Source organism: Vespula pensylvanica, chromosome 1 (genome assembly GCF_014466175.1).
Source record: "Vespula pensylvanica isolate Volc-1 chromosome 1, ASM1446617v1, whole genome shotgun sequence".
Classification (NCBI taxonomy): domain Eukaryota; kingdom Metazoa; phylum Arthropoda; class Insecta; order Hymenoptera; family Vespidae; genus Vespula; species Vespula pensylvanica.
The window spans coordinates 12551319-12566793 of NC_057685.1; the positions used below are offsets into that span (position 1 = coordinate 12551319).

At 37.2% G+C, this 15475-nt stretch overlaps 1 protein-coding gene across 4 annotated transcripts in view; it reads right to left on the reverse strand.

The window, feature by feature from the left end:
* LOC122634679 (histone-lysine N-methyltransferase 2D-like) overlaps positions 1 to 15475 on the reverse strand; it is a 298047-nt gene that overhangs the window by 242632 nt on the left and 39940 nt on the right. For 2 of the 4 annotated variants that reach the window (XM_043823897.1, XM_043823984.1), the window contains exons 3-4: positions 298 to 408; positions 3 to 65 (exon numbers count right to left, since the gene is read on the reverse strand). In XM_043823897.1, the coding sequence (XP_043679832.1) occupies positions 3 to 65; positions 298 to 408 (174 nt within the window). Of the gene's footprint in view, positions 1 to 2; positions 66 to 297; positions 409 to 1552; positions 3488 to 15475 lie in introns of those variants that run through there. The other 2 variants (XM_043824154.1, XM_043824070.1) reach the window with 2 other exon arrangements.

A 15475-nucleotide genomic window follows, 5' to 3' on the forward strand; every position in this document is an offset into this window, starting at 1 on the left:
ACGTCATACTCGCATATACTTCTCGTCATTTTCTTGCTTCTCTTTGATTGGTCGATCTGTGCAGTCTGCAATGTATAAAACATATTGCTACGTCGAAGACGAGGATGTTATAGTTGTCAATTTTTCTAATTCATCGAAATAAATTTTTGCTTTTTGTAAAACGAAATCTTTCATTGGAAAATACATTGTATTTTTATAGTCGATTCTTTTACAGTTTCGATCTAATCAATTTGAAAGATCGGTGATAACGACAACGATGATTCGATCCTCGTAAACGATAATGATAGAAATTCTTACCAAGGTCGCCATGAAGAGGTCAAGGGCGGCTTGGACGGCGGTAGTTGTGGCTTCACTACGCGAGCCATCGCCAACCGAAGCTTCTGTTGCCTTTTGACATCCTGCAACAAACTTGGACAATTATTCCTGTTATAACAATAGTAACGACAACGATCTTGGTAATATATAAAGACTTTCTACATAAAATGATATTTTGAATAATATGTTACTGCAACTATTTATCAAGAAAACCCACATGTACGAATGACATCGTTATATGTATGTTATGTGTATCTCATATTCACTATTTGCAAGTTTACGTTGGATACGTTCAGAAACTTAGTCTCAGTATTATATTTACGTTTCGCGACCGAGTACCATTCCGTTTTTTTAATACAAATTACAGAACGAACGAGCTTTCTCATGTATATATTATGACTCACCAAGCTTGAAAACAAAACGAATGACCTTCGCATACACTCTGAAAGATCAATATGTCTTTTTCTGACGTTACAAAGATTTTCTTTCGAACGAATAAATTTGTATTTCTAGTTTAACGAATCGACTTAACGCGTTCTATATTTCAACGCGATATTCAAATGATTCCATACATACATACATACGTATGTTCTAAAACGTAGATTCGATCGTAGAAAAATCTATAGGCGACTCATTTCGTCGATGAACAGATTTAAATGTTCGAATCGAACAACACAACCCATTCCTTATGAATCATTATAATCGTAATGTTCGAATCGCTTGAAATTTCGTTTAAAGACGAAGTTAAATTTTAAGAATTCTGACTGTAACGGGTGGGGTTCGGGGAACCACGTTAAAAAGTAATTGTAAACTAATTGGAATTAAATTCCTCCGACGTAATTGCACGTTTTAATTTGAAGCCACGCGAAGTGCTCTCTTTCGGCCATACTGGTCGTCGAAGCCGGGCACTCTACGCGCACCCCTTCATTTACCACGCGCTTAAAGAGAGCTGTATTTTAGGTAACCCCGTAATTAAAAGAGTTACGTCTTCGTTTGGGCATGCAACGAGTATCTACTTCACCTACGCAATTTCGCTGTAACGATCAAACCAGATAAAGAGTTTATTTCTTCGATATGAAGCATTCGTCCATCGAAGCGCTAACGAAAGAAGGGAAGGAAAAGAAAGAGAGAGAATGAAGTTGCTGACGTCAATATGAAATAAACGGAAAAAAGAAGAAGACGAAGAAAATAAAAGTTAAATAAAAGATGCGTATGTCATATAAATTCTGTCACTTACCGTAATAGGAACGAAACGCGTACTTTGCACGCTCTCGCAAAGTAGACAAAGTTTCGCGTGCTACGGCAAAACTTGATACCTTCAGCCCAGCCAATCAAACTTTGAGTTCCGGTAATCCTGACGCCAAATATCCCGTTTACACGTAACAGGTTATGGTTAAGACAGATCGTTTCCTTCGAGTTTCCTCGCAGGTTAATCCTAGAGAGTTCCTTCCAAGTCGTCGGCCATGTCATACCAACGACGTGCGGTCAAGACAACGTCGTAACGTTGGTGAAACGAAGGGAAGTCCGACGCAGTTATTTCTCCCTCAAAGTATCTTGACATTTTGCTAACCTTCAAAATTCGTGAGTCCGGAAGAACTCGCGTTGTTCGTTGCTCTTCTTCTCTCGTAACTTTCAACATCGCGTTGAACCACCCTCCTTCCGTTTACGCTCGCTCCACCCTTCTCTCATCCCTTTTCGTCCCCCGCCTTGCCACACATCTAGCATCCTCGTACGGTTACATGCATATGCAAATTTATTCGGAGACGCATTAGTGTACGTGTTACGTGGTGGCGCGACTATGTGTCTATATTCACCAAGGCAACGATATCGCAGGTGTACTCGTACGTGTGTACGTGCACGAGCGTACGAACCTCACTGGTCGCAGCAGAGTGAGGGTCATAAATTAAATGATGTAAATGCTGTCCACCCTCCGTCGCGAACCAGAGAGGCGAGGCATGAGAGTTTCCTCCCTTCCAAGCCCCTTCAAACTCCCTTTCGAGTCCCTTCCCAGGCCTTGACAACTCACCGTACCATCAGCCTAACATCGACGATCACCCTTCCTTTCCTCTCTCTCTCTCTCTCTCTCTCTCTCTCTCTCTCTCTCTCTCTCTCTCTCTCTCTCTCTCTTGTTAGTTACATCGACGTCATTACGATATCCTCATCTAGCATAATTACAAATATCGGCTAATGTCTCGTACTATATATTGTCTCTCCTACCGACAATGTTATACTTCGACGATCTCCCGAATTTTCTCTTTTTCATTCTCGTCTCGTCAAGTAAAATCGAGCCATAGGTAAACTCTCGATTCCATCGAATCCGACAACTACACGAAATAATCCTTTGGAATAAGATTCTCTAGTAGGCGATCAATAAGATTCGCGATCTGACCTGATTTCTCGATGTTAACTTAGGCAAAGCAGACATTCGGTTACATCGCGACCGTAACGAGGACTCCTTGGATCGTTAAGTCGAGCTTTCAATCAAATCCGACGGTTTGTCTATTTGAACAGTCATTGGCGAGCCCGACGACGAATTCGTCCTCGAGCTTGCATTTGACTGTGTGAGCGAACAAGCAAGAGAGCGAATACGACCTTCCGTCTTTCTTCCTTCTCTTCGTTTTCTTTCTCTTTATCTCCTTTCGGTCTTTCGGTCTTCTCACGAATTCTCGAAATCGAGGAATGGAGTCGGAGGTTCGATTCGATTCCGCAGAGATAACGGGGAACGTTAATGCTCGCGGCTACGAGATATCCTGCCTCCGTACGGATAGTGTTTACACCGGCAAAACACACGCTCCTACGCGTTCCTATTCACGGTTCGCAGAGCGAGGTGAACCTCTCGAGGATGACGCTATACCATGGCCGAGCACACCGATGAAAATGACGCCTGTGTCCGATTGAAACCACGTGCAGCCCGAATACAGCTCGCGAATTGAACGTAGAATAACAAACCATCGCGTATCGTGAATCTATTGATCAAAGCATCGATCGGTCGATCGATCGATCCGCAGAGTTAAACTCGAAAAGTGTTCTCTCTACTATCTACGTTTAAGCGTCAAGTTACTCAAATTAAAAGCGTTATCAAATATTTGACAAAAAATAACACCAAGCGGAAACAACAAAGTACATACGAATTTAATGTATAACTTGAAACACGCATATGCACACTTTATGTAACTTACACACATTATATATATATGTATATGTATGTATGTATGTATATATATACTTGTGTATATATATATATATTATATATTATATATTATATATATATACACAAGTATATATATATACATACATATATATATATATGATTTTATATAGTATATATATATTATATATTATATATTATATATATATATACTATATAAAATCATTAAACGAATATTATGACAGTATTTTAATAAATTTTAATTATTATAGCAGTATAGATCCAAGGTTTATTTATATACAATGGTCAGGTGGCCATTCCATATTAGAATATTTATATAAGATCAGGCACCATTCGTATATGTGCCGATAAGTTTGAAGTCAGACGTTATAGCGTTATGCTATAGCGTTATATATGAGACACATTTAGACACATTTATACAAATTCGTATTTCTCTGTGTTGAGATTGGGAAACAAGGAGAATATCGATGGTTATCAAATGTAACCGGAGGACATCCGGGTCACGAATGATAACAAACGGCACGAATGATATATAAACTGTTCCATATAAAACTATAGTAACCAATTCGATGCGCGAAACGGTCATGATTATATATAAATGGATCTATAATCGTAAAGTGAATATCTACATTCTCTCTTTCTCTCTCTCTCTCTCTCTCTCGTTATTTTAAAAATCGATCGAAAATAAAAATGGCGAATAAAAGAATATATATGGAAAATAGAGAAAGTTAGAGAGAGTTAAAGAAACATTAGAATATGTCGAGGAATGTAAAATATTCATGCGAATAAGCTTGAATTCTATCTAGATTTCTATCTGATTCGAAGGATATCAAAAGAGAAAAAAAGGGAGAAAGAATCAATGGTAAAAGAACATGTTAGCATCAATCTGCTTACGTATTCGATCATGTTAAGTACATGCGGGAGAAGAAGTAGAAGAAGAAGAGAAGAAGAGAAAATAAATCGTAAGAATTCGACGTAAGAAGGAATTCTCCATAGCCTGACTCTTTCTACTCTTTGTTCCTTTCTTTTCCGAATTTCCCATATCAGAGGTCTGAAAGAGCGATCAAAGTCATCCGATAGCATCGATTCGAGTACATTTTCGAAATTCAAAAAGGTACTTTGCTATCTTCTAAAGTAGAAGTTGGCCAACTTCTCTGTCATGAACCATACGTTCTATATTATCAATCAATTTGTCTCTCCCACCTCCCAATACTTAAATTCACTACCCAACGCTTTAACCGATTATTGAAATAGAGAGAAACAAAAACCGTATAGCTCACTAAGTACGGCAATGTCAAATTATGTGACTCGTTTCTTCCCACCTTACTGGAACAGGCAAATGGTGTCCGTTCTCTCCTAGAGGACAATAATAATTCGTAGTCAGACTTCGTAACATCTAAAAAGAAAAAACGAAAAAAAAGAAGAGAAATATTTTTGCTTCTCGTATGTACGTCCGGTATACGTAGATACGTGTATACGTTTCGATACCTTCCACGGTTTTGTTTTCGCGCTTTGGGAAGAAGTGATATCACGTTTTTTCTGGGGGAAAAAAAAAAAAAAAAGGAAAACACGAGAACGGCGCGGCACAAAGCGAACGCACGTTTCAAATAAAAGAGCACAAAGAGAAGGGAACGTAAAAGCGTGCAACAAAGTTGATTATTATTAACGTAGAAAATGACTCGCGTGTGCGAGCTATGTCGTAAATTTTTTGTCGATCTTTTCGCATTTATGTTTCGCTTGCTTAACCGTTTAAAGAAATCTATTCGCTGTCGATTGTAAAGACGAAAGGCTTTAGTTGAATTGCCAATATATATATATATATATTTTTTCTTTTTTCGTCGAACGTAAACGATGGAATAAAAAAGGATAAAATTGCAGGGTCCATAATATATTGGAGAGATGTATAGGAAGGATAGTAGGATCATTGAAATGCAGCTTCGGTATTGATATGCCGAATTGGCTGTTGCCCCGCAGCGTTGGCAGCTTGCATGGAAGTGAAACGGAGGATGTACATAGATCTGTATGTACATAAAGCTATATAGAGAAACGTGGAGAACACGCACGCGCGACGGAGAGAGAGGGAGAGAGAGAGAGAGAGAGAGAGAGAGAGAAAGATAGAAATAAAATCTACGAAGCGTGAGAGTGATCGAGCGAAATTGAGCAAGATACATTACCGTACGTTCTTACTTGACCCTAGCCAAAACGAATACGAAAAGGAAAGAAGTAGACGGACAAATGTAAGTTAGCTTTAACTCTGGCCGCACTCGTGGCTGGTACAACCATGGTATGCATGAAAAATTGAAGGACCAAGTTTGCCCGTTTTTCTACCTAGTATCATTCGCGATATCTTTAACGAATGGAAAGTTCACATGTTCGTTTTTATGAGTCGTATATACGCGTATATAGAGAGCTTGAAAGAGAGACATACAGTGACAGAGAGAGAAAGAGAAAGAGAGAGAGAGAAACTAAGAAAAAGTGGAGAGAAACAGCAAGTGAAATGAAGGGTGAAAAAGGACGGCAAAAACCGCAAAGGGAATTCGTTTGCTTGCGGTACCAAGTCCGACGTTTGCTCTTCGTTATATCGTGTTCGCGACGTACGACGCACGTATAAAAGAAATTAGAAGAACCAACTCGAGAAACATGGAGTATAAGCTTCTTCGAGAACGGCGCTACTTATGCAAATACGTTGTAATTACGTTCGATCTTTATCGAAAAGGAAATAGCTAAGTGACGTCGTTTTTCTTATCGTTAGTAATAATCGCCTCCGTAGTTTTGTATAGAAATCAAGTTGACGAAAATATCATTCTCTCTCGTGCAACTAACGCTCGAGATCCACGTTCCTATTTCAAAGTGCAAGCATTATCGTCTGTAATGCATAACGAGACTACGTTATCCTACGTGTCAGCGCGCTAAGACGATGTAAGGGTTGAAGGAAGATAGTATATAGCAGAGGAGATAATAAGTCGTAGTTCCCATGTAAAATCTAGTGGTTACGAGAACGTAATCAGAATGAGAGAGAGAGAAGCTGGTATTCCATGGGCAGGATTGACTGACAGTTGGTGGTCCATGACGCGACCACCTGACATTCTTGTCCGATCGAGCTGACGTGCCCCTGGGATCATATATGCGTGTTTCGTGCTCGCCTAGCAAAATGTCTACCCGGATTGTCTGCCGTACATCGAGTGTCTGTTGGAAACGTTAAGGATGGCAGCGACGAAGATAACGCTATTGCATAGAAATAAAGTATTAGAGCGTGAAGAAGAAATTTGTTGGTACGGTTAGAATATCGACAACTATGACGATGCTAAAAATATTTTACCCGAGGACGAACGTGTTTGCCGACTGTTTTCCTTGCATTACTTCGCTTGCGTATTTATATATTGTTATCAGATGTATAATGCTCTGTTTCTTTCTTTCTCTTTTCTTTTTTTAAATCGTCCACTAATATTTCAATGACGTAACAACGAACGATTGATACAAATAGAAAGAGAAATTTGTCAGATCTAAATTGCACCGGCGTTTCCGCAATTCTCTACGCGGTGTAATTTCCGACGTTGATTTTGCAAAACGAACGAAACGCTCTTTAACGGTACGAAAGAGAAACGAAAAATAAAGTTATCGAGTCGATGGGTAAGATATAATTTCATTAGGACGTGCATTCGAAATATTATTAGCCGACGCGTGACACGAACGGATCGACGTTATCGCTATACGGGTATATACAGGCACGTATCCGCACATTGAAACAGCGTGCGAGGTGACCCGACTCGTTTATAAATCGGTAAAACGTCCAGAATATCGAACAATATGATGTCATCAGCAACAGAATGTTATACGCACATGTATTTCGAGAACCGATCTTCGAAAGTGAACCAAAATCAATTTGGAATGGTCGCTGAGTTGCAGAGAGATATCATCGAGGCGTGAAGCGACACATCAAACTTTTGACAAAATTTTGTTTATATTGACAACACCGGAAAGCCAGGGAAATTTCGTAAAAGAGCTATGGACGTTGGTAACGAAAAGGAATAATCTTCCGATGAGAATATTCGACGAGCTACTAAAACATAGAGGTATCTATTTATACCCGTATATGTGCAGTATATATCCAACTGTAGAAAATTGAATTGCTACCGAAAACAATGAATATTAATAAAGAGGAAATCAGAAATCGTTGTTCTACATTGATAGAATAGAAACGATAGATAGGATCGAATAACATTTACATGACTCATCTAAGTTGATTAAATATTCGATTAACGAATAAGAGAGTCCGAGCGATGCAAAGTCGAAAGTTAAAGGCTCGATTCTATCTAAAGTAAAAGTCCGTTTTAGAATAATGATGGCTCTAAGGGGTCGCTTCGCGTGGCTTGGCTACTAAACTCTTTTTACGAGATAAAACAACGGAGCGGTATGCAATTAAATATGCAAACTACTTTTCGTTTAGCTAGGTAACATCTGTTCGTGGAATCCTTTGACCACTGGTACCAAAGTAACCTACACTCTTTATGGAAAATAACAGCCAATAGGATTAAAACCATTCAACTCGTTTATACATATCGCATCTTTAAAGTTTACTCTACGTACTGTTTTCAAGATATTCGAAATCGATTGAACAAAAATTCAGAGAATTATATTTGGAAGATTTCACAATTTTTTTTCAAAAACTGGGTAATTCGCATCGCTCGGCATTTGTATTTCTAAGGATGAAATTAATTCGACTGTTCCAAAAATATTTATATGTATTATTTACTGAGATATTGTCTCGTAGAAAATTATTTCGACTTTCTTTTAAAAATGCATGAGTGAAGCGATTCTTACGAAATCGATAACGAAAGAATTTCAAGGAAAATTAAAAGCAATCAAATCCTTATTAACAATTATCTTAAAATAGATAGATAAACGATCTTGTCTATGTAATTCCATCCACGATTCGGATGCGTGTAAACGCTTGTACAGTTGTTGTATCGCAGATGCTACATACCTTCTCTTTGCATTGTAACGATCGAACATATCGTACGAGATAATATATCTTACTAGGACGCGTGTATTCGCGCCAGCATCCGATCATTTGCTTACGTCTATTATTTCGGCAATAATTCGGCACGGGAATATGCGTCTTAATTAACCAGAGGATGCCTATAAAAAAGAAAAATTCGAGGAAACACGTACAAATAGAATGGTATTCGTTGTTCCATCCGAGAAAAGGAATTGTGGTATCCTTTACGATCTCGCCACAGCGTTTCCAATTTCGAATTGAAACGGTAAAATGAGCGGAATCTATCGAGCTGCAACAGGAGATCCAAAAGATTGAACGCTTTTTTTCAGTCTTCTTCGCGTTAGTGAGAACGTCGCGTGGTCGGTTGCAGATGTACCTAACTGCACTACGGGACGTATTCATTATCGGCTCGCAGAAGGCCAGCTTGCTGAGACGATTAAACAGGGAATGGGAGGATCCTCCAATGATTGGCTACATGGAACCGAGCGTTGTGCACGTCGCGTTTCTCTCTTTCTCTCTCTCTCTCTCTCTCTCTCTCTCTCTCTCTCTCTCTCTCTCTCTCTCTCTCTCTCTCTCTCTCTCTCTCTCTCTCTCTCTCTCTCTCTCGGATAGACAGTACTCATTCTCTTCCCCTTTCTGTCTTGCACATTGCACGCCATAGTCTATCTCACGACCAGTAATTTTGCAAAGCTACGAGCGAAGCAACGAAACGCAAAAAAGAAAGTCCAAGGATGAAATAAAAAGAAAGCGTTATACGAACGATCGTAGAAAAGACATTTTTAAATTATCTGAAATAAAAAATTCATTTGCATATTGCGGCCAAATGGACAAAAATTGAAATTCAGTAATAAAGCTATTTAGTAATTATTCAAAGCTTTATTAGGTAAAGCTTATTCACAGAAAATTGGTAGGTAATTATTAGTTTTCAAATTTCGTGAAATTATTTATCTTTTCAATCGATCGATTGATTTGCAAATTATTTAAAATGTTTCATTTCTTTAATTCTTCTTTTGGATTTTTTTTTACTAAATAGTTTTCTATTTCATAGAAATCATGATAAAGGTTTTTATAGATGGGTTTTCGATGGAATAAAATAAGAGGATCCGAAATAAGCAAGATGGTATTTAACAAATCAATATTCGTATCTTCTCTACTTGTCTTACAAGTGTGATTTAATCAATGCTTTCTAATCTTCTTATGTCTTGCTAAAGACTTCTCAGGAAGAAGTCCTGTAAGTAAATCGATATAGTTGATAACATCGCGTATTAAACCACGTATTAAGACTTCATGCACCCTTATAAGCATATAATATCGATTGTATTTATTAAAATTTTTTTTTTTTCATCATGTCGCGCATGATAATATTAGAAAAAATATTTTTTAAAACGCGAACAATCTTTTCATTTCTTATTTAAGATTAAATTATAAACTTAGCATATTTCCCGTAGCTTCTTACATATTATACGTTCTAATGTTAATAAAGTTAATTCTCCAGTATTAATAAAATTAAACATCTTTAATATTATACGTTAATGATGAATAAAATTTTATTACTACTTGTCGTGTAGATACCAAAAATCCTATTATATCTATTCGTAATAAATATAAAATGAGATATACGTATCTTGGCAATATTGGACTTTATTTATAATAAAGTTGTAACATTCTTTATAATGAATATCTTTTATTATAAAGAATGTTTATAAATATATTTAATAATAAGTATAGAAGTAAATACTAACAATATTATGCAACAAAGTAAGAATGTTGGGTCCCTGACTTTGATCTTGGATTTTTATATTATATATAAGAATTATAATTACACCACCATACTTAATGTAATATTTAATTCATCTTTTCATTCTCATTCTTTCTCTCTCTCTCTACCTTTCATTTGCTCTATCTCGAAAACTCTATGAAACTCTTTTATCGAAAACTAATCCTCGTATCTTACTCTTAACTCTACAACACTCTTGATTAACTAATTCTTGTTTTCTTTAACAGTCTGTGAACAATGCGTTTATTTATATCAATCCCTTCTCTTTTGTCGATCATTTCTCAAAGACCAATTCTTAGAACCACAAACCATACCACATCTTCTTTACCTCTATTAATTGTTTGATCATAATAACACTTGTCTTTCACGGTATTCTTCTTAAACAATCTTAATCTATCCTCAGATATTTCAACAAGTATAAACTCTTCTTCAATGGATATAAAACTAACGTCAAGAAACAATTAAGTATGTACTTCCAACGTGTATATATAACAAATACCACGAATGTTATACCTAGGAATATCTGAATTTTTATATTTTTGTTTATTTATGCCATACGCCTACGCGGCGGATATAATGCGATCGACGTACGATATAGAAACTTACGTAAAAGATATCTATCGTATATACATCGAGAATACGTAGACAATAATCCAAGGGTACTCGAGCAAAACGCAGATATCCGTGCATCACGAGGAATGTAATTGTTGATTCACGTCAGTCAGGTGTTCGCTGAGCGTACACATCGTACTTCAAGCTTACAGGTAGCAGCTTATAGGCTTAGAGTTCCATTTTCCGATGTATCGAAAGGGAGAATTCAGATGCTGGCTCGACGTCATAGTAGTAGAAAGAATAGGAAATAATATAGGAAAAGCGTAAAGAAATTTCTAGGAGAAAAGATATACCAAGAAAATTCGAAATTTCGTTTTAATAACTAATCCTAAATCCATGCCACAACTTAAGCATAACGATAAACCGTTCTTTGTTCATTATCAATACAACGCCTTGTATTCGAAACACTAATGCAATCTAAATCGTGTTAAGCCGGTTACACTAACTTCTCCGTTGATTCGCGTTAAACGAAGAGACAAGCAAACGCGTTTAAACAATGCCAGAGCAATCGCATATGCATAAACGCTCATGTGGATATATCCAATCCTAATACATACATTCACACGACGACAAAGTAGAGATTCATGAGTAAACATATTCCTGACATTCGACTATAACAGCGACCGTTACGCGTTTCGAACGAGCTCGAAGAAAAAAAAAAAAAAAAGAATTAAAAACGACCGAATGAAAATAAAAAGGGGAATATCGCGAAAGCAAAAATCTCGAAAACTTGGTATTATTCTATGTTCTTATAAATCACCGAAGTTTCCCGCGCGAACGTTACCAGTAAACGGTAAAGCAAGCGACTGTTTGCGGCTGAAGCGTAATTAAGACCGACGGAAAGAGAAAGCAATTTGAAAGTCGATCGCGGAGAGAACTTGCGGACTTTTCTGCGGCACTTCGGATGGATGAGAGCGTAGCCGGTGACAGAAAATCGACACTGCTGTGTGTGCGAGACCGAACGAATCGAGAAAAACCGACGAAAAGGATAGACAGACAAAGAAAAACAGAGAGAAAGAGAAAGAGAGAGAGAAGGAGATGGGGAAGAAAGAAGAGACAAGCGAAAGCTCGAAATAAATTAACGGCCAGAGTCCGAACGAAATGGTTTTCTCTCTCTCTCTTTCTCTCTCTCTCTCTCTCTCTCTCTCTCTCTCTCTCTCTCTCTCTCTCTCTCTCTCTCATTTTCTGTTCTTTTTCTTTTTCTTCAACGCGATCGAGCGTCGTTAGCTTCGTTCTTTTCGTCCCGAGACCTTCCTAGCCACGGAGCCATTTACATGTAAATGCCCCTTACGAGCTAACATTTCCTTGAGCCTCCCTTGGCTTTGGAATCGGGCCTCTTCTTACCCCTCTTCACTACTTCTTTTCTTTTCTTTCTCTTACTCTCTTTCTAACATGCGCTCTCGCCTCGTTTCGCTTACAAAAGCTTCGGCAATTAAGTAGATATCGCGCTTGAACGTTAATCCAAATGAAGATAGTAAGAGAGAGAGAGAGAGAGAGAGAGAGAGAGAGAGAGAGAGAGAGAGAGAGAGAGAGAGAGAGAGAGAGAGAGAGAGAGAGGGAAAGAAAGCGTTCATGCTATTTCTTTTGGAACAAATGACGTGAAAAAATTGCACTATCGACGTAAAAAAAAATGTGCCGAAAGAAAAGCTCCGGTTACAAGCGTTCGATACTCCTACTTTCTCGAATTTAAGCATAATCGTTTCGTTTCGAAAAAATCAACAGAGTTAGGATGAAAACGAATGAGGAGAAAAAAGAGAGAAAGAGAGGAAAAGAGAGAGAAAGAGAGTTACGAAGACGGATGGTGTAATGTCCGAAAGGATCGACGATCGACGTGAAAGGTGCGCGCATGCGTGTCTGCAAACTACCATTCGTGAAAAATATATGAAAGTACGCGGAACGAAATGTTAGAGAGATGCACGTTCGCGTCTGTATTGACGTCGAATTTACGAAGGCTTGCTCAGGGTCACGTATCGTTCTCTCGCACCCTTCTAGTAAAAGAAGGACGAGAAAGTAAGGGGCAGAAAGCACGCTTGCTATATCCATGACTATCCGATTCATTTTTCACCGAGCAACTCGCCCGTAGATTCCAGACTTACTAGACGTCCGATCGACCTCTCGAAGTTCTCTAAAGCCTACGTTCTTTAAAAAAGATCTCTTTGAGAAGGTTTACTTTTCTTAGGGCTAACTCGTATCTAAATATATATTGGATATGAACGATATATACCTGTTAATTATATCTCTCTGTTTTCGTTTTAACAATATTTCACATTGATATCTGTGAAATCATTAACAGTAAAAAATAACGATCAATAAATGATTTATTTAGATAGTTTGCTATTATTAATGATTTCGATATTGTTGAAGATTTACTATATACATATATGTCTAGATATGTTCGGACACAGACAAAGAAACATAGAAAGACACATAAATATATCCAAATGGCAAAGCTATGATAAGGAACAGAGAAAATCACCTCGTGTTGCAGACGCGTTTTATATACGTGCGAAAAATATGCCAGTGTTGGCCAAATATACCGGCGAAGACATTTCACGAACGTATGCCATGCCAGAAACGTGTTCGTAGAACCTAAATAAAAAGAAGAGAGAGAAAGAATCGCGAGGGTGGTAAACCGAACACCGCCATGTTATCTCGAAGTATCATCCCTCGTCTCTTGTTGATTTATTTGAGATATACACGGTGGTGAATCATATAACCTGTTACAAGAAGTCTGTACTTTTGATAAGGAAACGAACCACATCGATGCAACATGTTTAGATACAAAACTAATAATTTATTCGCTTCGAAGAAATAACCGAAATCGTTTCTTCGAATTTTTCGAATCTTCTCGATATCTCGAATAACCTACAGAAACTCGTAAAAAGTTAAACGATTCGCTTTATATATATGCCATTCCGTTCTCAACATTTTTATCAATATGACATGCACTTAGAAACGCGGCTCCCAACGAAGATTTCATCGTAACGATAGAAAAACGTACAATTGAAAGTTAGTGTCCTATTTCCTGCTATTTCCACGAGTCATCTTAACTCGTTTATAAATGTTATCTAACTCACAGAAACGTATATTGTTGTACAGTATATTTCACGAATCGATAAAATAATCATTGTTAATCATCGTTAATCGATACCATCGTTCACTATTTTTATAAATTCTGAATAAAATTCTTTTATATAGCTTTGGTATTTTCTGTTGTTAATATTAACTGCACTTATGTCGATATAGAATATCAACAAACAGATTTATATATTTCAATCGTTATAATCCTAAAAAGATCAACTTCTCTTCTTAAAAGATTATTTTAGTTCAAAAAATCGATTTTTTTTTAATATTTTTATTCGATAATATTATCCTTTAAGAATATTTTCTGTCAATTTCGTTAGAAAATTCAAACAATTTGTAAAGTTACAACCGTTTAAAGTCAAGAGTTACCGAGTTCTTAAACTAGTCTAATCGCGAAAAAAATACTGTCAATAAAGCCTTTACAAAAGAACAGCATCCAAAGAAGTTTCGTTATATATCATAAAAATCGACGATTGAATGTATGTATAAAGAAAAAATTTTCAATAATATTTTGAAAATTATTCAATAGATTCGAATGAAATTTGGTAAAATTATTTCTAATATCATCTAATTTGTTTATATGAAAATTGTTTCAAGAGCAATAGTCTTTTTAATTTTTAAAAAAGTAATGAAATTTTTCTCGAAAATCTCATGTTAAATTCAATATATTTTTATTAAATAAAATACCTTGAGAAGATGCTATTGGTACTACAAATACCGTAGAAATGACCCTGTTTGGTTCGACATCGATAACGTCAAGAAGATAACAAATCGTTTGAAATTTTTTTATTGAAAACTATTCCTCAAAGTGCAGACTGGCACACATATTTAACGATTTCTTATTAACAAAATTAATTACAGGTAAAAGAAATGAAAAAAAGAAAAGTTAAAAAGATTGCATTTTTTTTAAACTTCCTAGATATATGTAACCCTTTAGAATGATTAAAAATCGTGAGAGCTTTCTACGGATGGCAGTGACGTAGATGTACATACGTCACAGAGTTAGGACGAATACGGTCGAGCATTCGGAGTGCGATCAATCAGAAATCAGATACTCGAATACGTAAGCTCGAGGGAGGCGATGGCTGCAAAACTTTCTTCTATTAAAGAGATGAGATTTCACTGAAGAGAATCCGCGTCCCTTTCCGTTGATCCCTCTCGTCCTCTCTCTCCCTTCCCTCTTGCTATTCGAAATCCACAAAGGACGCAAGCGTTGTGCAAAGTACACACACACATATACATGGAGACAGCGTACACACATATATATATATACACATACGAGCGTGTACGCACACTCATTCGAAGGATTTCCGTTTTGTTTTTCCGCTCGATCCCTCTTTATTTCACCGGCGAGGAAGCCGCGGGCGGGATTAAATACCCACGTTAATCCGATTCACCGTAAATGTTTTTGAGCGACTCTCTCGCTCTCTCTCTCTCTCTCTCTCTCTCTCTCTCTCTCTCTCTCTCTTTCTTTTTCTTTCTCTCTCTCTCTCTCTCCTTTTTCCCCTCTTATACTACG